Source organism: Capricornis sumatraensis, chromosome 11 (assembly GCF_032405125.1).
Source record: "Capricornis sumatraensis isolate serow.1 chromosome 11, serow.2, whole genome shotgun sequence".
NCBI lineage: Eukaryota > Metazoa > Chordata > Mammalia > Artiodactyla > Bovidae > Capricornis > Capricornis sumatraensis.
In genome coordinates, this window is record NC_091079.1 from 20707464 (window position 1) to 20730621 (window position 23158).

General features: G+C 55.3%; 2 protein-coding genes across 2 annotated transcripts; both read right to left on the reverse strand.

The window, feature by feature from the left end:
* Positions 1-1743: 1743 nt before the first annotated feature.
* On the reverse strand, positions 1744-7831 carry GLI4 (GLI family zinc finger 4). Its single transcript, XM_068983710.1, has 4 exons — positions 7801-7831; positions 6349-6517; positions 3525-3641; positions 1744-2784 (listed from the first exon to the last, which is right to left on the reverse strand). The coding sequence occupies exons 2-4, from the start codon at positions 6476-6478 to the stop codon at positions 1862-1864; spliced, it is 1170 nt and encodes a 389-aa protein (XP_068839811.1). The 5' UTR covers positions 6479-6517; positions 7801-7831; the 3' UTR covers positions 1744-1861.
* Positions 7832-14192: 6361 nt separating this feature from the next.
* Positions 14193-14780, reverse strand: ZFP41 (ZFP41 zinc finger protein). The gene is given in 3 exon segments (XM_068983711.1): positions 14193-14307; positions 14309-14681; positions 14684-14780. Coding segments are annotated over 3 exon segments (585 nt in total).
* Between the last annotated feature and the right edge of the window lie 8378 nt (positions 14781-23158).

Consider the following 23158-nt stretch of genomic DNA (forward strand, 5'->3'; position numbering starts at 1 on the left):
CTCGTGATTCCAGAAGACTCTGGTGGAGTGAGTGGGAGGCGGAGGCGAGTATTGGGTTGTTGGGGCGGCCCAGGGGAGGAATAGCTCATGCTGGCTTGGTCTGAGGTGAGAACGTTACTGTCCGCTGCTGAGGCAAGTCCACGATCCCTGCGACCAGTTGAAGGAACCCAGCACTTAGGAAAGAATTGCAGGGGCGAGGAGATGGCCCCTAGCGTGACCACCACCTTCAAATCCTGAGGGCTCTTCCTCTACTGAGTACAGCCAGGTTATGACAGGTCCAGAGGGCAGGACTGGGAGGGCTGGTGCTGGAGGGCAGACCCTGGCCTCAGCCAGGCAGTCCAGAAGTGCTGGGCCCCCTTCCAGTTGGTGTCTGAGTAGAGTTGGGACCATCGCCCATGCAGAAACACCTGCTTCGAGGGGCTGGGTGAGCCCATAGGCCCCCAAGCCTGGCACACTGTCAACACCACTGGGGGTGCTGGAGCTAAATCCAGATTCCCTGGCCCCACCCTGGGTCTACTGAATCTGTCTTCCCTGATGTGCGGTCTGGGAATCTGTTTTTCAGCAAGCACCAACCCCAGCCTTGGAGATGCTCTTTTCTCTGGAGTCTGGGTCCAGCCTAACCCCTCATCCAGTTCAAACTTATGAGATACTGATGTAGCCCCATATGGACTGATGCTTTGCACCTGACAAAGACAAGCACGTGGACAGTAACAGTACTGAAAATGTGGGCAGAGGAACTTGTGGTTCTGTCTGCTCATCCCAGCATCCTGCCACCAGCCACGAGTGTGACTTTGAATCAGGCTGAATGGCAATCTCTGAGCCCATCTCCCAGGGATGGACAGCAAGTGGCCTAAGACCCCAGCAGAACCCTTCTCTGGGATGTTTCCCTTACCCTCTAGTGGGTAAAATAGAAGCGAATGGGTCTGGGGCTCCTTTGAGCTCTGTTCTGCATCCGAGAGAGAGAACACCCATAGCAGGAGGAATGAGGCCAACTCTACAACGTCAAGATGCTAATGATGGTTAATTTTATGTGTCAATTGGACTGGGCCACAGGGTGTCCAGATATATGGTCAAACATTATTCTGGGCCAGATGGTCATCTGAGTCAGCAGACTGAGTAAAGTGCTTGGGCTCCTCACCCTCATGCGCGTAGGTTGCACCCGATCAGCTGAGGCTGAATAGGACAAAAAGGCCAAGTAACAGTGAACTTCTGCCTGACTGTTGAACTGGGGTGTCAGTCTCATTCTGCCTTTGGATTGAAACACTGCATTTTCCTGGGTCCCGGGCCTGCTGGCTTGCAGACTGGAGCTACATCATTGATACTCCTGGGTCTCCAGCAGCCCCCCGCAGATCCTGGGGCATCTCAGCCTCCGTAACCTCACGAGCAGATTCCTAACCTACCTGTCTCTCCAATTGCCTCTGCTTCTCTGGAGAGCCCTGACTAATATATCTTTTTTTTCCTAATTAGAAAACAAATTTGGAGAGATTAACTTGTCTAACCTTACAATTAAGTGTAGAGTTGGGCTTTAAATTCCAGTTGATTTTCCTAGCCATCATGGTACACTGCTTCTATTCGTGTAAAAATAAAAACCCCGGTATCCAACTGAAGTCTCCAGGTTTAGGTCCATTTTTGTTATTTACCCACCCATATGCACATGCAATCTGCACCACGCCCTGCACAGAGCCCAAGAAGGTGATGAAGTCAGCTCCTGGGCCTCCTCTCGTTTCCATCAAGTACAAAGAATTTATTCGGGACAGGGCATGTGATGCCAGCTGTGCCAACCAGGAGGGTGCGCCGGCAGGAGCCGTTCGCAGGAATGCTGCCTCGACCCCAGGCTGCTGCCGCGTGTTCCCAGCGCTCGCTACTCCCGGTAGTGGACCCTCTGGTGCTGGATGAGCTGGGAACTCTGGCCAAAGGCCTTGCCGCAGGTGCCACAGGCGAAGGGCTTCTCACCGGTGTGGGTCCGCAGGTGCCGGAAGAAGTGCGAGCGGCCGCGGAAGGCCTTGCCACAGTCGGGGCACTCGTAGGGCTTCTCACCCGTGTGGATGCGCTGGTGCTCGATGAGCACCGAGCTCCAGATGAAGGCCTTGCCGCACTGGCTGCAGGCGTACGGCTTCTCGCCCGTGTGCAGCCGCTGGTGCCGCACCAGGTTGGAGCTCTGGCTGAAGGCCTGGCCGCATTCGCCGCACTCGTATGGCTTCTCCCCATTGTGGATGCGCAGGTGCTGCGTGAAGTGTGAGCTGTGGCTGAAGGCGCGGCCACACTGGCCGCACTCATAGGGCTTTTCGCCCGTGTGGATGCGGTGGTGTTGGATGAAGCCCGACCAGCCGCGGAAGCGTTTGCCGCACTCGTGGCAGGCGTAGGGCTTCTCGCCCGTGTGGATGCGCTGGTGCTTCATCAGGAGCGAGTTGTACTTGAAGCTCTTGCCGCAGGCCTCGCACCTGTGCGGCTTCCCGCCCCGCGGGCCACCCTGCTGGGTCCCGAGGCCTGAGCCCCGGCTCAAGCCGCCCGCCAGCTCGGCTGTGCGCCCCGGGCTGCTCTCCGTCTCGGAGGCCCCCTGCGACCCGATCCAGGTGCCTCTCTTCTGGGAACGGGGCCCAGCCCTCGGTGGCTGGCCTGCTGGCTGCTCCAGGCTGGGCTCCTGCCCAAAGCGATCCCCACCACTGGGTCTGCGGGGAAGGCTCCTCAGCAGGGTCCTTAGCACGCCCTCGGCCTGGTGCACCTCGTCTTCAGGATCGTGCTGGCAGGGAGACGACGGGGCCTGCTCCGGCTCCGACTCAGAACCTGAAACGAGAAGCGGGAGAGGTGGAGGGCTCTCAGAGGCCACCCCTCACAGGACCCCGTCCCACCCCAGGTGCCTGCGCCAGGGTGGGAGCGGACGGGTCATGCGTGGGTTGCTGGAGGGCGGGGCGGACAGGAGGTTCAGACTCGGAGCCAAACAAAAAAGCCCCTACTCCCCAGGCTGCTGGCCTGGGAAGCCAGCGCCTGCCGCCTCCTCTCCGAGGAGGCACCTCTCCAGGCCCCTGTGGCCCCTGAGCTGCTTCAGGGAGCCCCGGGGGACACCACAAGGGCTTCTCTGGGGGAGAGGCGGGGTAAGGTGGGGCAGCAGAGAAATGAGGGGCTAAGCGCCTGGACAGGTGAATCCAGTTCCAGGCCTTGGAGAGAAGGGGATGGGGCCAGAACTTGATTCAGGGGGCTAGAGGAGGCGGGGGGAAGTATGCTGGGGGAAGGGGGGCCAGGACGACTCCCAAAGTGCCGGCCTTGGGCGCCAGTGGTGCTGGGGCAGACACTAGCTGGACAGGCCGGGGCTATGGGGGCCTGGGCAGCACTCACAGCCGTGACAGTGGAGGCAACAGGATGGGCATCAGTGGGGACGGGCTGTGGGGGATGGAAGCGCGCTCTGAGCCAGAGACAAGAAGGGCCTGGGGGCCTGGCTGTGTGGTGGGCATAGCCCGGAGCCTGGTGGGCAGCAGCCGCAGGTAACTGTGATGTAGGCAGGGCCCTGGTGCAGCCTGCTCACTCACCTGACCAGCAGGTGTCTCTGCAGATCTGGACCTCTGCCACCTCCTGGAAGTCCAGGTCTGACGGCTCCTGCTCCTGTGGGGGCTGGGAGGGCACCTCAGGGCTGCTGCTGGGGAAGCCTGGGGGTCACAGGGGGCTGGGGCTCATTTCCCCCTCCTCTGGAGGCTCCTGAGAGCCACAAAGGGTTGGAGTGAGTGTTCAGGAGACAGGTGTGTGAGGGGCCCCGAGACACCACGTGGCTGCCCTGCAGTGGGGGAGGCGGAGCGCCGGCTGCTCTGGGCTGCTGCCCTCACCCCGTCACTCAACCACCCCAAGTCTGGGGCTGGCCAGGCGCGGCCTGCTAGGTGGACAGCCTGCTCATACGGCCGCATCCTGACACGGCCTCTCACAGAGCTCAGCGCTGTGTCCCCCTACGCTGGGCACCTCCAGGGTAGCTATGACGGAAGGCTTACAGCTTGGCCTGAAGGCAGACCACCCTCAATTAGCAACAGGGACAGGCCTGCTTGACCCTGGCCGCAGGCCCCAGGCCTGAGGCTCAAGTGGACAGCGTGCTGCTGTGGCCGGTGCTCCAGAGGGAAGGCAGTGGGTGGTTTTCTGGTTCAAAGTTTTCCGCGTAGAACAGCCCAGAAAGTGTGTTGTTAGGCCTGGACACACTTGCAGGAGAGGACCGGGGGGGTGGGGTTGGCCACTGGGTACCTGGAATTCAGTTTCAGGTGCCAGGCCAGGGGCACCTCTGAGAAGACTGCCTCCTGGCCGGGGGCCCCTCCCTCCTCCAGCCTGCGAGCCCCAGGGGTCCAGCCCTCCATCTGCAGTGCACTAGTCCCTGAGGGGCTACGCCAGGCCCGCCACTCAGCCCAGTGCAGTGCGGCTCCACTTTAGTCTCTGGGAGCTGCGAGCGAAGAGGGGCTGACCCTGCCCCGCACCTGCACCCCCCAACCCAGCACCCCTGCCAGGGACCAGGCCCCATCCCCTCGGCCCATGCTGCTCCCTGCCCCGCTCGAGCTGACCAGGGCTCCCCTTCTAAGGACACCCTCTGGCCCTGCCTGGCGTCCAGCACTCTGCTCAGTCGCAGGTTCAGAAATGGTCCTTGAGGTGGGCGGGGTCGCTGGGCTCAGGCCTGGCTGTGTCTGAGGGACCCCAGGCCTGCCAGGGTGGATCTCCCGAATGCTCTTTCTGGCCCATCTCACCGACTTGGACACAGGAGTCGGGAGGCTGGGGCTCCAGAAGTCCTGGCCTCGCTGGCTGGAGGGCCCTGGGCAGGTTCCTGAGATGCTGGGGTCTTTCCTGCAGAGGCCCCTGTGGACCCCTGAAGAGCAAAGCCTCAGCAGCAGAGGAAAGGCTCGAGAGTCTGAGAGGTTCTCTCTGCCCTGGAAAACAGCCTGGACACAGTGGGGAGGGGTGAAGCCCCACTCCTTCCAATCGGGCAACCCTCAGGCATCTCAGTGCACCTGGACATGGCTCAGAGCACCCAAGACCAGCCTCTGGGCCTGTGCTGTCCGTGGCTGGGTGAGATCAGGTCAGGGGCAGCCCTGCTCTGCAGGGGCTTGGGGACCAGCCTTCTTATCCTCAGGACAGCCCCTCCCGAGTCCTGTGTCCTGCTGGTCTGCCTCCCTGGGGAGGAGCTGTGGCGTACTGGGCCCGCAGGGGCGTTGAGGGCAAGCGCTTCAGTCAGGCTGTGGGGTCTGGATTCTGCTGGTCTCCACTGGCTCAGATCTGGGCTTCCAGGTCCCCATCACAGATGTGGCGACAGGAGGTCCTACTCGCCAGGCTGGTGTGAGGGTGACATGAGGAGCTGGAGGTGAAGTGGAGGCCCCCAGGGGCAGCGTGGGGGCCCTGAAACTGCTGTGTGCCCAGGGGGGCGGGTCTGGGCTCCTTGAGGGCAGCGCCCAGCTCCATACCCACTGCACATGCCCCAGCCTGGCCCGTCACAGGGCAAGCTAGGAGCTCCTACTCGTCCTCAACTGACCCGTTATCTCTGGCTGTGTGCAAGCTCAGGACACCCCTGCGACCTCTGTGGGCTTCACTGTCCTCGTGTGTTTGGTGCCCATCCCCAGCTTCCTCTGTCCCCACACAGAGCCCTCAGCACACAGCTGGCACCCAGCATAGCTGCTGCTCAGCCCATCTCAGCTGCCATAACATCACTTGCTCTAATGCCAGGACCTGCCAAGAGTGAGAACCCTGGGCCCAGAGTGGGCCCTGGGCACAGTGCCAGCTCTTCAGGCAGCAGCACAGGCTTACACCTGCCCTGAGAGCAATGGGACACATCTGGGCTCCCATCCAGCTGTCACCAGCATCTGTGTCCCCCACTGTGAGAGGAGTGAGGCCAAGCCTCCTGTGGAACGTGGGGCATGGAAGGAAGCCCCAGACTCTGATAACTGAGTGTGAGCAGGGCCCAGGGGCACCACACGCCACAGGGCTGCGACGTCCTCCCCAACCAGCTGTTGGCTATTTCCACACCTGGACACCCCCAGATCCTGCTGGGGCCTGCAGCAAGGTTGGTGGCTCCATCTGCACAGGGCTCCCCACCCAAACCAGTTTGCCCAGATCTCCAGACACTATTTTCCTGGCGTGGGAGCAAAGGCTGGGAGAGAGACAAGGTGACTTGCTTCTGTCACACAGGCCTGGCCATCAGGGCTGCTTTTTTTGCAGCCCTGATTCCCTAAAGAAACACAGTCCGGGGGCCTGTCCCCTAGGGAGCTACTGCTCACACAGCTCAGCCCAAAGCTCAGCCACCACTGCCCGAGTCCCAACTCAGGTACCAGGGTGCAGGAGCCCCAGTGCCCAGCAAGCTGCCTGCCCGCAGTGATAGTGCAGGGAGGCAAGTACCATGTTGATGACCGTGGAGGTGGAGGTGAAGTTGGGCTTCATGGTGGTGGGCTCCAGGTGTCCCGGGTGACTCGAAACTGACGGGGGACAGGACATGAGGGGGCTCCTGACCGTCCCCCAGGGCCGCCATCTTCCCCCAAGGCCCGCTGAAGGAGTGCACACTGGGGACCTGGGAAAATGAAAACCATGGCAGGATGAGGGGGTCAGAGGGGTGTGCCGGGGGTGGGGGTGGCAATCAGCCACAGGCGGAGCCTCCCTCCCTGGGTAAGGAATTCCAAGAGGCAACCTGTGGGGCCCAGCACCAGCACACCTACAAGAACAGAATGTTCTCCCCACCCAAGGCCTTGCCCACCGGGAGAAGCAGGCTGTTCTTCCAGAAAAACCTCCTGTCACAGCTAGGGGCCCCTGGCTCTGGGGAAGACAAAAACTGAACCCTGCCTGCTGGAGTATGAACATTCCAGGTTAACTCTCAAGGAAACTCTTCCAGAGAGGAAAACCCTCCACAGAGCCCTCAGAGGCTGCAGACCTGGCTCCAGCACACCCTGGTGCTCTCAGTCTCCTCCGGGTCAAAAACACCCTCCTTTAATCTGGTTTGCAACAACAGCTTCGACCAAGGGGAGAGTTTTTCTTTCACACTTTAATGAAGTAGGTCTTCTTTGGGGGTGAAAAAGGGGCAGGAGAAAGTCCAAAGTTAACGTACGACCGGCAATGGTGCAGACAGTACCTGCTTCAAGGAAGCGGGGAGGCAGCCGCCACAGGGGTCCTCGGGGTCAGCCCCCACCAGACCTCAGCCCCTAATGATGGCAAGGGTCACCGGCAGCTAGGTAAACTGCCACAGGGTGGGGCTGCAGTCCTGAACCTGGGTGCAGGTTCTCACTCCCGCTAAGACCCATCTTAAATCACTTAGTTAATATCCGGGGGGCAAATGCACCGCCACCTCTACCCTGGCTGTCTGAGGGGAGGTGGCAGTCACACATGGACGCAAACCCTCCACCTCCATGCTGCTGTGACAGGCTGAAGGCGGAGGGGACACAAACGGCACTGGCCCGGGCGCGAACCCTGTCTACTCCCTCTTACCCCAGCTTGGAGCCTGTGCCCCGCGGGAAAGGGCCCGAACTCCGGGGGCCTGGCAGCAGAGAGCAGGCAGCCCGGGCTGCGTTCAGCCACCGACCTCGGGCCAGAGGCAGCTCTGAGCCTCTTTCCCGTCTGCAGAGTGGGGTCGCCAGAGCTCCCGTCCCTGGGGTTCCGGGAGCGTGGGAAAGCGCCCCGTAAACGGGCATCCGCGACTGTTCGGGGACAGTGTGCCCGCTGCAGCCCCAACCCGCGTCCCCAGCCCCGGTCGAGGCCAAGGCGGCGGCGGCTGCAGGGGCCGGGCCCGGCCCGCGGGGACGACGCGCGAGAGGGGCTGGGCGCCCCGGCAGCCTCCATTACCACTGCCCGGTACCCACTCACCTTCCGAGCGGGAGGTAGCCGCCCGGGCGCCGGCCGGAAGTGCACCCGCGTCCCGCCCCGCCCGGCCGCGCGCACTTCCGGGACGTTCTGGGTGCTGGGAGGACCACTGCCTCGGTGACCTCGCGGGGCGGTGGGCGGGGCGCCGCGCGGGGCGGGGAGTTCCTTAACCTGTGCGGCGCCGGCTGGAGGCCAGTGGACCTGCCCGACAAGTATCCGTGGCCTTTGATCACAGGAGCCCGCAGCTTGTCGAGGTCAGTCGCCCCAGGTTCGTCTGCTGAGCTCTCGGTCCCCGGTTGCACTTGCTTCCAGAGCAGCGCGCGCCTGGCAGGGATGGCTCACGCAAATTCTACAAGCACAGTTCTTATAGCCACTGGAGTGCTCCCGTCCGCAAGAAGAAAGGTTCCACCCAAAGCATCCTCGGGGGAATCTCTTTCCCTAGCACGGACGGTCATCATTTGCTAGGGAACTTGCTGAAGTCAGTCCTCATCTCTTTTTGAGCTGTCTCAAATGCCCCCTAAACTACCCTTCCATTGAAGTGTGTTCCCAAACTTTAGGTCCTGAGAAGTGTTACAGTTTTCCCCACAACCTTTTCATGGAATTCTTCCTGAATTTCCTGATGTTCACTAAGTCTCTTTCTCAGCCCAGATCTTACAACCAGAAAGAGAAGTGGACTCACTCTCTCTTGTTGGGAAAAGCAACAGCTGGAGAAGGATTCCATGAACCTATCCACCAGGGATGGACGTCCAGCAGAACTGCTTCCCCATGGCTACCTCTGAGTCTGGGCAGGTAGAGGACAGAAGACAGCAAGAGAGGAGCCACAGCCCCAGGCCTGAGGATCTCATCAGGGAGGAGGAGACATCTGGTCCCAGGTGGCTGCCACGGCAGCAGAGAAACGGGATAACCAGGGACATGTGAAGGACCAAGTGTGTGGGGAGGGCCTTCCTTGTTGGGTGGTGAGACCAGGATGAGATTTGAGAAAGAGGCTGAAGCACACTTGGAGCTGGAGAAAAGGTGCCTGAGCAGCTGATTCCTGCCCCAGACTTGAGGTGAGTCCCAGCCCTGTAGGTTCTGGAAGGTTATCCCCTGCCCTCCTCTGCCTGACCTGGTACCAGGTCCTGAGTCACAAGCTGGGGTACAGTGTGGAACAGGACAGGTCCTTGCCTCCAAAACAAGCTGGACAGTGGTCTTAAAGTCAATTTGGAGCCTGGATTTCATTCTTCTTGTACCAGGAGCCAGCAAACTGTCCTGAGCAGGGAGTGAAGAGTGCATCGGTTCAGGGCAGTGGGGAGGCAGGAGAGAAGGGAGAGATGGGCAAGGTGCAGAGGAGGCTGGGGGAGGGCTTGTGGGGGACAGAACTGACCGAACCTGCTGCTGGCTGGGGTGTGGGTGTGAGGACACCTTGGGGTTCTGGCTGGAGTGAGGCTTTTTAGTACCTGGTTTGCAACAAATCCAAAGAGGATTTTAGCTTTGATAAAATAAAGGCAAAAAGTGAAAAAAAAAGCTTGCTCAGCCTTTCTTCTACAGCAGCTGCTCCCGAGGCAGCTAAGAGTGGGCGCCCCAAGCGCCTTCCTTCGGATCCAGGCTCGGCAGGCGGTGCCAGGGCTGCTAACCGTGTCTGGGGGCATCATCTTAATTTGTCTTGTGCACCCTGAATGAGATGTGTTCTAACGAGGTAACTGCCTCTTTGCTTTCCGCTGTTTCAGCTTTGGAAGGTGTCACAGGACCATGCTGCTCTGGAGCGCGGGGTACCCCACCCTGGTTGGCAACAGGATTGCGAGGAAACAAATGACTGTTTTTTAGGGTGTGTGTGCTATGATGAAATTACGGGGCTGGACCACACCCTGCCCGGCTTCCACCCACTTCAGGAAGCAGAGGCCACCAAACGCCAAGCCCTGCCGGCTGGGGATCGACTCTTGTTTCTCCCCATGTGCATGTCCAGATGACATGCTGTTTTCTTGGCTTTGCACAAGCTAATGACTGAAATCATACTGCGTGTTCTCCTGTCTTTGCGCAGTGCTGTGTCTGAGACCCACAGACGCTGATGCACGTTTACCCACTTCCGTGTAAATACTGCCGTAGGTGTCTCTTTAGCCCATGTTCCAGAGTTCCTCTATGGTGTGTCAGCAAGTGATGTTTCTGGGTCAGCAGGTAAGCACATCTTCAACTTGCCAGAAAATGCCATTTTTGTTGCTAAAATGGATGACAGCTTTAGAAAGTTGCATTTTGTTATTGGTATATCAAATTCAATAGACTTTTTTTGTTGTGGTAAAAAAATATATAGTGTTTATTATTTTAACCAACTGTAAATAATTCAGTGGCATTAAATATTCCCAGTGCTGGGTACGTGTCACCACTACCTAACAGAAACTGTACCTGTCAAACCCTCAATGTCCTCCTCCAACCTGGTACCTGCTATTCCACTTCCTATGCATTTGCCCGCTCCAGGGCAGTTCATTTATATGAATACACACAGTGAAATGGAACTCATATAAATGGAATCATACAGTGTTTGTCCTCTGTGCCTGGCTCCTACACTAAGCATAATGCTTCTGGATCTCACCCACGTCGCAGTAGGTGGTGGTGCTCAGCTCTTTCCATGGATGGATAGTATTTTGTTGTGTGAATGGGCCACAGCTTCTTATCCACTCCTCTGCTCAGTGAATTATGGTTTTCTCTGGATATATGCCCAGGAGTGGGATTACTGGATCATATGGTATCTCTAATTTTAATTTTTTAAGGAACCTCCATACTGACCTCCACAGTGGCTGCACCAGTTTCCATTCCCACCAACAATGTAGGCGGATTCTCTCTTCTTCACATCCTCTCCAGCATTTATTATTTGCACTTTCTGATGATGGCCATTCTGACCCAGTGTGAGTCTTAATTTGCATTTCTCTAATAATTAGTGATGTTGAGCATCTTTTCATATATCTGTGGGCCATCTGTATGTCTTCTTTGGAGAAATGTCTATTTAGATCTGCCATTTTTTGATTGGGTTGTTTTTTTGATACTGAGCTACATGAGCTGTCGGTATATTTTGGACATTGATTCCTTGTCAGTTGAATCATTTGCAAATACTTTCTCCTATTCTGTAGCTTGTCTTTTTGTTTCATGGTTTCCTTTCCTTGTGCGAGAACTTTTGTTTGATTAGGTCCCATTCGTTTATTTTTGTTTTTATTTTTATTACTCTAGGAGGTGGATCCAAAAAGATATTGTTGCAAGTTTATGTCAAAAAGTGTTCTGCCTGTTTTCCTCTAAGGAGTTTATACTATCTGGTCTTACATTTAAGCGTTTTATCCACTTCGAGTTTATTTTTGTGTATGGTGTTAGAGAATGTTCTAATTTCGCTGATTCCCATGTGGCAGTCCAGTTTTCCCAGCACCGCTTACTGGAGAGACTGTCTTTTCTTCATTGCACAGTCTTCCTCCTTTGTCGTAGATTTACTGACCACAGATGCATGGGTTCCGGCAAGCTGTATTTTCATTATCATTCAGGTTTAAGTATTTTACAACTTTCATTATGGTTTTTTCTTGGACTCAGGTTACTTAGCAGGTTTTCTTTTTCTGGAATTTGAGTTTCATTTGAAGAGCAATAGCCAACAAAACCATCAAAACAGATTGATATCTGAAGGGTGTGGGGTTCAGTGCTTGGAGGCGGTGCGGTGTGGTAATAGTTAACTCAGAAGAAATGAGAAACGAGACCATCAGTTTGCACCAAACACCGGGCGGCAGAAGAGCCGGTGGCTGATTGCAGACGGGCTGCGTGACTGTTTTCACGTGGCTTTCTTGTTTTCCTGGGAGAGGCACTGAAGGCTGTCTGCTTGCACGGCCACCTCTCACGCCTGTGGGCCAATGTCCCCCCACTAAGGACACTAACACGTGACCAGAGCTAACAGTGGCTAAACTGGGGGTCAGCGTGGCACTGAGGTCACACACAGGCAGTGACCAGGCTGAGCACCGTCAGTGCCCCGATGTCACCTCTGGGGACTGGAGGCACAAGGAGGTGAGGACCAGCCAAGGCCCCACATCTCCAAGGCACGAGGGTGCGTTGGCAACCCCGGCTCGAGAGACCATGTTCTTTGCATCCGCCTCCTCTCTGGAAATCAAAGACATTAGATTCGAGTGTTTCTTCTCTTCTAACAAACTGGCAAGATTAAAACTCACCTGCTGTCTGTGAGCTGCTGGAGCACTTCTGGGGCACAACCCGGAGGAAGGTATTTGCCAGCATGATCTCTATCCATCAGTCCATTTCTGGCAACCCATCGTTGGCCCTAAATGTGGAAAAGATATTTACCACATTGTTTATAGTGACCTAAACTAGAAACAGCCTACATGTTAGGAAATGGTTAAGTCGGCTTTTTATTTAACAGATCATTAGGTAGCCACTAAAAATGCCTCCCATTGGTAATAACAGGGGAGACATACTAACACAGAGAGTGATAATTTTTCTACAGTACATGTGATGTATTTCTATCTATGGTATTAATATGTGTTATACAACAATATTTTATATATAACAATATACTCATCATGGGATATTATATAAACCATAATAAATAAAAAACAAACCAAACTGAAGCAGATGCAGACACCCCCAGAACATGTCACATATCTTTTCATCTAGAATCAGCCAAATCCGGCCCACCGCCTGCTTTGGTAAAATAAAGCTTTATTGGCACAGAGCCGTGCTTGTTTGTTTCCATGCTCTGACTGCTGTTGCATGTCATGGCTAAGCTGAGTTGTGACAGAGATCTTATGGCTACAAAGCCAAGAGCAGTTATTATCCATCCCTTAACAGAAGGTCTGCCAGCCTGCATTGTCACTCACTCAGTGTCTGGGTATTGTTGTTATTGCTTCTTTGCTCACCTTTTGAGAGCAAACTGCAGACACTGTGACCTTGTTCTGTGGCCCTGAAGACCACAGCGGACATCTTTCATGACAAGGACATTGAGATGGCTGCAGACCATCAAACCAGGGAGCTTGGACGTTGATGTCCCCCCTCCCCTACTGGTGGACAGTCTAGACCCAAGGTTTGCCAAATGTCCCAGTAGCATCCTTTACAGCAATCTTGCCCACCGGGATCCCAGGTGTGTTTTCCCTAAGCCAGCCTCCTGGCACCTGTTTGAACAATTCTGCCCCATCACATCTCCAGTTCTGGGACTGTGTGAGCAGGATCACAGTGCCAGGTTATGCCTGGTCACACCTGGGGCCGGGCTGCTGGTACAGGAGGAGGGCCCACTGAGCTGTGGAATGGAGGTGCCTGGTGCAGGCAGAGCTGCTGTAATGCTGTAGCTTTTAGAAAGAACAAGAGTCTTAACCTGGAGAGATGTTTGCACTGGGAGCACTCTCTCCTGTCTTCTGATGGAGCAGGACCCAAGACCAGGGTCATTATTAGTTTTCTGGGTCCAAACAGCTGAAAATGTAGGTGTCAACGTTTTACTGATAAAAAGCCGTATTACTTCCTGGATGACAGGCCCCCCTCATCCCTCTGGTCCCTCCTCCCTCTTACACTGTGCCGAAATTCTTGGGCAAGCCACACTCCCAGCCAGGAGAGTGCGGAGGCCCAGCCAGGCCACTCCTGGAGGGAAGCCAAGGGCAGGCAAGCACATGGATGTGCAGGACGTGGGACAGAACCTAGGAGCCAGGCTTGGAGAAGTGGAACTCACCTGAACGGAGAGCTGGCCTTCTGTCTTGTGTCTGAAAAGCTGCAATGCAGGCAAAAGCTGGATCCAAGCTACCATCAACATCCTGGGGCCGACATGGCCAGGGCAGGAAGCGCCCATGGTGGCAGCATTTCGTGTCCTGAGTGGTGAGCCAGGCTGCTCAGCTGGGATGGTGGTTGAGCCGGGAGGACACACAGGGAGTCCAGTTCCTGGGGATGGGGGCCAAGTTCAAGGACTGGTGCTCCAGCAGAGGAGGGAAGGCACAGGACGAAGCACAGCCAGTGAGGTGGGGGGACCGTGGGGTTCCCAGTGCTCACTGCAGAAGCACTGCTGTCCAGCCCAGGGACACAGGCCTCCTGCCAGGCTGCACGGAGATGGACTTGGGACACAGTGGGCAAAGGGTCTGCAGACCAGTCTTCAAAGGAGCCGGTGGGAGGGCTGCGGCCAGCATGGGTGCTACAGGCGAGGCAGCAGTGGGAAGCGCTGCGCTGTGCTCAGGTCCCAAACCTGCCCTCTGGACAGCAGTTTGCATGCTTGTTGTCATGATGTCTCAACCTGGAGATTCTCTGTATGGCTTGGGTGTTTGCTGACCTGGTTCGGGTGGGTCTCCTGGTGAAGGCAGGACCCCACCAGCCTGCTCAGACTCCAGAGGAAGAGGACCCCCAGGCAGGCCTGCCAGGACGTTCTCGCGGGCACAAAGTTCCGAGTCTGGTGGGTGGCTTCCCCACACTCAATGCTTCTTCTGTGGGTGATGTTTCCGATGGCTAATGAGACATGAGCTGTAGGCAAAGGTCTTTCCACACTCCTTACATCCGTACGGCTTCTCTCCAGTGTGGGTTTTCTGGTTTCAGGAGATTGGAACTGCAGTTAAAGGCTTTGCTGCACTCACTACATTTAAAGGGCTTTTCTCTGGGGTGAATCCTCTGGTGCTTGGTCACGTCAGAGCTGTGCCTGAATGTCTTCCTGCACTGGGCACACTGGAAGGGCTTCTCTCCAATGTGGACTCTCTGGTGATGAACATGATCTGTCTAGTGCTTAAAGATGCACCCACATTCGCTGCATTCGTAGGGCTTCTTCCTCTGGAAGGGAGTGAACATGGGAACTCCTTCAAAGTCATCTTTAAACGAAGCATCTAAGGCCTCAAACATGTGCTTCTCATTCTCAGGACTGAGGCGCGCTTCCTTCCTGTGCTTTTGGGCCAAAGTGGGTTTGGCTGTTCTTTCCCAGATGCCTTCTCTTCTTTGGCAGTGTCCTTCTGCACGTGCACTTCTGCCTTTGGGGTCTGGGTCTTATTTTTCTTGCCTGTGGGCTTCTTCATCCTTGTTTTCAGGGTAGAGGAAGGCCCCCTGGAAGCCAGCAAGGATCAAGGAGAATGGCCAAGGGCAAAATCCTCCAGCCTACAAATTCCCTTGTAAATTCACTTCTTCAGAAAGGACTTTATTTTTCCAAGCTTGGAACTGAAGTTCTGGAACAGAACAGCGCCAGCAACCCTTCTGGGGCTGGACAGAAACAAGACCACAAACTAGTAGATTAAGTGAATGTCTGGGAGGAACTGAGTTACAAAGTGACAGATGGGCAGGGAAAGGGGCAGCAGAGGCATGCGGACACGGCCCCCTTCCTTTCTTGCTGGTGTGTGCCACCCGGACATCTCATAAGTTTCAGGCTGGACATGACCAAAGAACTGATTTCCCAGAACACCCCCACCCCAATCTTACTCTTCCCAGTTTTCCTCATCCGGGTAAATGTCATCATTTACTCAATTGCTCACCAGGAATTTTTTTTTTTTTAATGTATTTCTTTGGCTCTGCCAGGTCTTAGTTGTGGCATGCAGGATCTAGTTCCCTAAGCAGGGATTGAACTCGGGCCCCCTGCATTGGGAGGGTGGCATCGTAGCCACCGGACCACCAGGGAAGTCCCTAACCAAAGAATTCTTATTCCTCTGCCAGGGGCGACATCTCCACAGCTGGATCCTCATGTGCACCATGGACCAATAACTGCTGTGTGGCCCCCCATTGTGGAGTTTCCCTGCCCTTTATTTGCTCCTTCTCCACTTCTTGCATTTGGGACCAGACTATGTGCTTCTAGAGCTACAGGCCATGAGAGCCACGTGTGACCCTGACAGAAGGTATCGCCCATCAGTTCAGTTCAGTTGCTCAGTTGTGTCCGACTGTAGCTCGATGAACCGCAGCACACCAGGCCTCCCTGTCCATCACCAACTGCCGGAGTCTACCCAAACCCATGTCCATTGAGTCGGTGATGCCATCCAACCATCTCATCCTCTGTCGTCCCCTTCTCCTCCTTTCCTCAATCTTTCCCAGCATCAGGGTCTTGTCAAATGAGTCAGCTCTTCGCATGAGGTGGCCAAAGTATTGGAGTTTCAGTCCTTCCAATGAACACCCAGGACTGATCTCCTTTAGGATGGACTGGCTGGATCTCCTTGCAGTCCAAGGGACTCTCAAGAGTCTTCTCCAACACCACAGTTCAAAAGCATCAATTCTTTGGCACTCAGCTTTCTTTATAGTCCAACTCTCACATCTATACATGACCACTGGAAAAACCATAGTCTTGACTAGACGGACCTTTGTTGACAAAGTAATGTCTCTGCTTTTTAATATGCTCTCTAGGTTGGTCATAACTTTCCTTCCAAGGAGTAAGTGTCTTTTAATTTCATGGCTGCAATTACCATCTGCAGTGATTTTGGAGCCCCCAAAATAAAGTCAGCCACTGTTTCCCCATCTATTTCCCATGAGGTGATGGGACCAGATTGCCATGAACTTACTTTTCTGAATGTTGAGCTTTAAGCCAACTTTTTCACTCTCCTCTTTCACTTTCATCAAGAGGCTTTTTAATTCCTCTTCACTTTCTGCCATAAGGGTGGTGTCATCTGGATATCTGAGGTTATTGATATTTCTCCTGGCAATCTTGATTCCAGCTTGTGCTTCCTCTAACTGCCCATCACCTGGATGAAACTTGCTCCCACCCTCACCCTGGCCCTCCTGAGTCCTCTGCTGGGTGGCATCCTCCGCCCAGCAGCCAGTGAACTCCGTCACATCCCTGTCAAATCCCCCGTGGTTCCCCTCACACTGCTGCCCTGCCCCTTCCCAAGCACCTTTAGACTCACCACACATTCCCAGCCCTTCCCGCCTCAGCACCTGACTGCCCACAAACAGGTCCTGAGAACTAGTGCTGGCCCCTCACTCACTCAGAGCTCTACTCTGAGGGTTCTTCTCAGAGAAGCCTCCCTGACCTCATGCCCTGTTTCCTCACCAGGCTTTCATTCTTCCTGTGGCCTTAACTGGAGCTGACTGTCCACTGAGGGCCAAACCCAGGCTCTTGAGTGCATTATCTAAAAGATTTGACAGTCTCTGTCCCTAATCTCATCTAAACCCTAACCCTAACCCTAACATTCTAATATCACCACAAAATTCAAACAGGAATCAGTCAGTCCCAGTGACAGGTCAGGCCCAGGTACCTGTAGAAGAATTACCAGCATGGCTCATGTTTCATTGGTTAAGAAGCTTCACCTATTCCTTTTCTGTATTATTTCTGAGCCTCCTTAACCTCTCTTCCCTCAGTGCTAACAAATGGACTTCTAGGATAAAGCTTGACAAACTTCAGGCTCTTTAACCGCAGGCAAAAGAAATCTTCACAAGATGGGAGAAAGCACTTTCCCAAGAAAGCAGATCCTGTTCTGAGTCCTCGAGTCACCCTTGCGAGACCTCCCATGGCCTGTGTGGTCACCTGATCTCCCAGGAGGTCCATATTCTGCCAGGCTGTCTCACCCCAAAATGTGGTGCTCTAGATGGTAACATTTCAAGTGAAGTATGTTTTGAGGGATAAATCCTTTGCGTTTCCTTTAAGTCAAAGCGGATACTAAGTCTTCATCCACTCTCCCATGCACAGAGGCAACACATAAAATGACTGGACAGTTTTCCCATCTTGATGAAAATATTTACATACACTTGACTCAGATTCAGGGCAGTGTTACTCTCTGAAGGCTCTCTTGGAGGTAGCTTCTGGGAGGAGGCTGTTCTTAGCATTAGGTGGGAGCCAGAACTGAGGATGGCAGAAGGTCATCTAGGCTGAGGGAAGCATACAAATATGGGGGCATCTCTGCTGGGGAGGCAGGTAGAACTAGGGTGGAGGATCAGAGCCCCAGTCAGCCAGGCTGCAGTTTGAGCTGAGGTCTAGTTTTAGTAGGAAACAGGTGAAAACCAAGACCAACAGGAAAGTGCCATCAACCCTCTAGCCCATGGCTCTCCAGGGCAGATGTAAACTCATCTTGGCTCTATGCTGACCCACTCGATGGAGAGGAGTGGTCCTTGGACCCACTGAGCCTGATGTCTGCTGGCTGGGCTCCAAGGACTCTTCTCCCACAAGGACTCTTGTCACACCACCTGTAGCTTGTCACTGATGTGCAGTCTCCTGATAAGCTGAGGGCAAGGATCCTTCTTTATCATCCAGGAATCCCTAGGTACTTGGCTGGAGACTGCACATAATGCTGCTCCCCAAACATTCTAGATCATCATCATCATATCTGCCTAACTCAAGCAGGTGCTTAATGGCAGAGACTGGATATATTCACTTCTCTAAGCCCTGTGCATACCCAGCAATAAAATAATTGTTAGAAGTGGAACCGATCTGAGGTCACTGTTTTGGTCTTCTCATTTCACAGATCTGTAGGCCTGGTAACTGCTACAGCCACGCAGGAAACGCAATCTACCGTGCCAGAGCAGACCACAGCCCTGAGCTAAAGGTACGTGCTCTGTCACTTCAGGGTAGCTCCTTCACTCTCTGGGCCAGGCCGCTTGTAACATGAAACTTTGGGTATCTAGCTGCAGCAAGACTCCCTGGTAACCTCACTCGCCCTCAGAAGCCAGGGTCTCAGTGAGAGATGGGATTACTAGTGGGTTTGAGATCCAAGGGCAAACAGGCACCCAAGCAGTCTATAGGCCCTGGGCCTGTCAAAGGGCCCGCAGCGGTGTCGAAGCCGAGAAGAGGGGCTCTGACAGCCTCGCCAGCCGCGGGTGCAGGGCCGAGGTCTCTTTCACCTCGATTCGCACGGCGCTGGTCCTCGCGCACCTCGCCCTTGTCCCCGCGGAACCAGGGAGCCGAGAGAGCGGGGGCCGATGCCCTGGGTGGGGGCTCCACACGACGCCAGAGGGACCCAGTGAGTTCCCGCATGGAGATGGGGGCGGGTGCGCTCCTCGCAGGGTCCCTGGACCGGAAGGGACGCGTCCTCATCAAGGCTAGCCGCACCCCCAGCTGCCAGCGATGAGCACCGGGGAATCTTCTCAGTCGAGCAGCCGCGTCTCTGCGCCGGCCGGAAGGGCCCGCCGCTGGCCCCGCCCCTTCCAGCGCCGTTCTAGGAAGCGAAGTCGCGGGCCTCTCGGTGGTGCGCCCTGCAGGGCTCCGCCCCCGCAATTGTTTTCAGCTTATTTCTGCTGATACCCACCTCGCCCACCCTCGGCACCCGCAGGAAGAGCCTGCTCCCAGGCTGGCGTTACCGGTGCCGTTCTAGGCGGCGAGGCCCCGGCCTCTCGGTGGTGCGCCACGGGTGACTCGGCCCTCGATCGAGCCCCTCCCACTCACTCGGGTCGCAGCACACGCCCCCCTTACCCCGGCCGCCCACCCAGTCTCGCCCCACTGACCTGCGCATTCCCTCCCTTCCTTTCCTGCCCCCCTCACTCACCCCAGCCCTCCTCGCTCCCCTCTGCACCCCCTCCCTCACTCGTGCCCCCCACCTTCGCCACCTGTTTGAGTTCCACCGAAGCAGCAGGCCGGCTGTGGCCTGCGTTCAGCCGCATTGGCCACTCCCTCTGCCTGGAGCATTTGTCCCCAGCTGTCGGCTTGGCTCACTCCCACTTACCGCCTGCGGAGAGCTCACCTCCTAGAGGGGACCCCTGACCTCTGACCACCCTGGGTGTGTTAGTTTTCTGGTTATCACAAGCTTAGCAGCTCAAAACCATACCTGTTTGTTATATCAGGGCTCCTTTCTTGTGCCATGGTTTCCTCTGTCACGGTTATAGCACTTTTCCTATCCACCGTTTGTTATATCACGGTGGGACAGGAGTCCAGGCGAGGCTTAGCTGGTCCTCTGCTCAGTCTCCGAAGGCCGCAGTCTAGGTTCTCAGCGTGCGGTGAGGATCTGCTTCCACACTCTTGTGGCTGTTGACAGGCTTCCTTTCTTGGTGGCTGTGTGACTGAGGGCCAGCTTCTGGGCTGTCGGGAGGCTGACCTTAGGTCTTGCAGATCACCCACAGTTCCCTGCCACGTGGCCCTCTGTGTGCTCCTTCAGGGCCAGCAGAAAGCCTCTGGCCCTAGTCTGCTACGGTGAAGTCTCGTAGTACCGAACCTCCCATCACCTCTGCCGTAGTCCACTGGTTAGGAGCACGTCCTGGACACCACTGGCACTGTTGGTGGTCACATTTTGTAATACCACAGCATTCTGCCTCTTCCTCCACCTCCTGGTACTCACCCTTCCCTACTTTTTTTGTTTTTCATAGCACTTTCAGCTTTCCAACAAGCTATGTAATTTCCTTATTGTGTTTATTATGTTCATCTTCCCTTCCCACACCAGAAAATCAAGGCTTCTGGGGGTGGGCTGTTTTGCTTTCTCTATTTCCTGATGTGTCCTTCCAGTGGCCTGGCAGGTGGTGGGGCTCTCATTATGGCAATTCAGTGAATGGGCACTTGGCCCTGATGCTCCTGGATGCTGCCTTCTCTTACGTGTCTCTGGCTCTGGCTCCTTCTGCGCATCTGTCCCTTACACTTTATCCTTGCAGGAGCTGCAGGTGCTGCAGTCTCAACACAGTCAAGACCAAATTCAACTCTGCTCCCTCTTTGTTGCTACGATATTATATTCAATAATATAGTGGTAGCCAGGTCTTTTGCCAGCAAAAGCAAGTTTATTTGGGACTAGCCCAAGGAATTGCAGTTCAGGAAATTGAAACTTATCGCGGCTCAGAGGTAAATCCAGAGAGTGTTACAGGCGTGCACTAGACCAGAGGAGTTGGGCGACTTTACTATGGTTCTTCCTGTGGGTGTTTCCTCTACTACAGTGTCACACAAATTTACTTAGGAAAGCTAACATCCGCCCCCTCAGGCTTACAGCTGATGGCGAGGGGTGGGTGGTAGCTATATCCATTTTCTAATTATGTAACTTTCCCTATGTTCATGCACTTACAGACCTACTAGGAGGTAAATCCCTGGGCATTACCAAGCCTGGGTGGGGAGAGGGCCGGGCAAGGGAAGCTGGGCATTCCCACATGTCCTTCGGTAAGCTTGCACCCTGGGCAGAGGAGGGCTCTGTCTGCAACTGGTGGGTCACAGCCTGGCCCTGGGGGTGTCCCAGCAGCTGCCACTTTCTTCAAGGGTTTCTCGCCCAGGATGTCCTGAGGTTGGGACTTCACAGGACTGCTCCTCTCCAGGACACCCGCTCTGTGGGACTGAGATCCCGCCTGCCTCCACCTCCACCAAGTATCCCGGCTTGCTTTCTGAGAGGATTATGAAGCTGAGTAAGGGGGCACCCCGAGGGGCGGCTTTTCCCATGTTACTCCAGTATAGCCCCCATCCCAGTTCTCCACCTGTGGGAATCCAGAGCCGCCTTGGTCCCACAGGTGAGGGCAGTTTTGCTCTGCTCTGGCCGGCGTTCTTGATGCTGAAACGCCTTTCTGCATCCGCATGTCCCCGGCCCCTGCTCTCCAGGCCTGATGCCTTCCGGGGCCATGGCTCTGACTCCCCTCTGTTCCAGACAGTTCCTGGTGGGACTGGGTGCCACGGAGTCGGCGGCCTTGCTCAACTCCCGCCTCTGACCAGTGCCTGAGTCCATCAGCTTCTGCAAACCCTGGCGGTCCCCGGAGGGCGCCGCTCGGTCTGTCCAAAGCTGACGGCCGGGAATCTCTGTCCTCAGGAATGTCCTGCTTTGGGGTCACTGCTTCATCCTCACCCAGTTCTCATCCTCGAGAACAAGGACAGGAAATGTAACCATGGCCACCTGCTTCCTGTGCTGAGGAAGTCCGGAGAAAAGCACCAAATGAATGGAACCGGTGTGGGGTGGGGTGACCAGGGGGGATCTGCCTGCTGGGACAGGACCCCCGAGCCCCTTGTCCAGCTGGTAACTCGGGTGAGCCCAGCAAAGAAGGGAATACAGTATTCTCCCTGAACTTGCTGCCAACTCCAGGGCTGGGTGGATACACAGGACGTGAGGGGATCCCAGGGGGTAGTTTTCAGTGGGGTTGGTGCAGCAGCTGGAGGGGGTGGAGAAGGCCCAGAGGATGGGGTTTGCAGGCCGGCAGAGGCCTGTTTGCATTTATGAAGAAGATCTGTGGGAAGGACCTGGCTCTCCGAGCTTGGCTGCTGTTGCTGTGGGGCTTGTGGGGGGACAGAGGCAACCTTAGGAGCAGATAGAGTACTGAGGGAGCCAGCAGGAGTGGGCAACCCTGCCTGGCCACCAGCCGTGCACGTGAAGGCCACACATGGGGCCTAGTGCTCAGGAGTCGAGCCTTGGCATTTTGAACCAAGCTCCAGCCATCCCAGCTCCTGTCTGCCTGCAGGTCCCCCTGGGCCAAGCCAGGGCCCTGCCCCTTCTCCCCATCTCCACCACCCTGGCAAACACTTCCTTTAAATTCAGTTCAGGATATTCACCGTGCTCTGTGTCCCCAACAGAGCCCTGTCTTAGCCCCTTATGATGGGCCAAACTGCGCCCCCAGATTCATGAGCTGAAGTCCTAACATCAGGACTTCAGGATGGGCCGGTGTTTGGAGACGGGGGTTTTTAAAGGTGATTTAGGTACTCAACATTCAGAAAACTAAGATCATGGCATCCGGTCCCATCTCTTCATGGGAAATAGATGGGGAAACAATGGAAACAGTGACAAACTTTACTTTTGGGGGCTCCAAAATCACTGCGGATGGTGACTGCAGCCATGAAATTAAAAGATGCTTGCTCCTTGAAAGAAAAGCTATGACCAACCTAGATAGCATGTTGAAAAGCAGAGACATTACTTTGCCAACAAAGGTCCATCTAGTCAAGGCTATGGTTTTTCCAGTGGTCATGTATAGATGTGAGAGTTGGACTGTGAAGAAAGCTGAGTGCCAAAGAATTGATGCTTTTGAACTGTGGTGTTGGAGAAGACTCTTGAGAGTCCCTTGGACTGCAAGGAGATCCAACCAGTCCATCCTAAAGGAGATCAGTCCTGAATATTCATTGGAAGGACTGATCCTGAAGCTGAAACTACAATACTTTGGCCACCTGATGTGAAGAAGTGACTCATTTGAAAAGACCCTGATGCTGGGAAAGATTGAAAGCAGGAGGAGAAGGGGACAACAGAGGATGAGATGGTTGGAAGGCATCACTGACACGACGGACATGAGTTTGAGTGAGCTCTGGAAGATGGTGATGAACAGGGAGGCCTGGTGTGCTGTGGTCCATGGGGTCGCAAACAGTCGGACGTGACTGAGTGACTGAACTGAACTAAGGTACGTGAGGTCACGAGAGTGGCCCTAACCCAAGCTGACTGGTGTCCTTATTAGCAGGGCAGGTCAGGACACAGGCATACACAGAGGAATTGGTTCACACAGTCTTGGAGGCCGAGAAGCCCCCAGTCCACTCTCTGGAAGCAGGAGAGTGGGGCCATGGTGGTGTCGTTCCCTCTGAGCCCTAAAGGCCCGAGAAGCAGGAGTTCCAAGATTGGCA

What these genes read in the sequence shown, in the direction of transcription:
- GLI4 (XM_068983710.1), bottom strand. Translation starts at nt 6,478, where the DNA reads ATGGCGGCCCTGGGGGACGGTCAGGAGCCCCCTCATGTCCTGTCCCCC. An exon ending in CCTCCACGGTCATCAACATG is followed by an intron (nt 3,642 to 6,348) that starts GTACTTGCCTCC and finishes TGTGACCCCCAG; the next exon opens with GCTTCCCCAGCAGCAGCCCT. An exon ending in CAGAGACACCTGCTGGTCAG is followed by an intron (nt 2,785 to 3,524) that starts GTGAGTGAGCAG and finishes TTCTCGTTTCAG; the next exon opens with GTTCTGAGTCGGAGCCGGAG.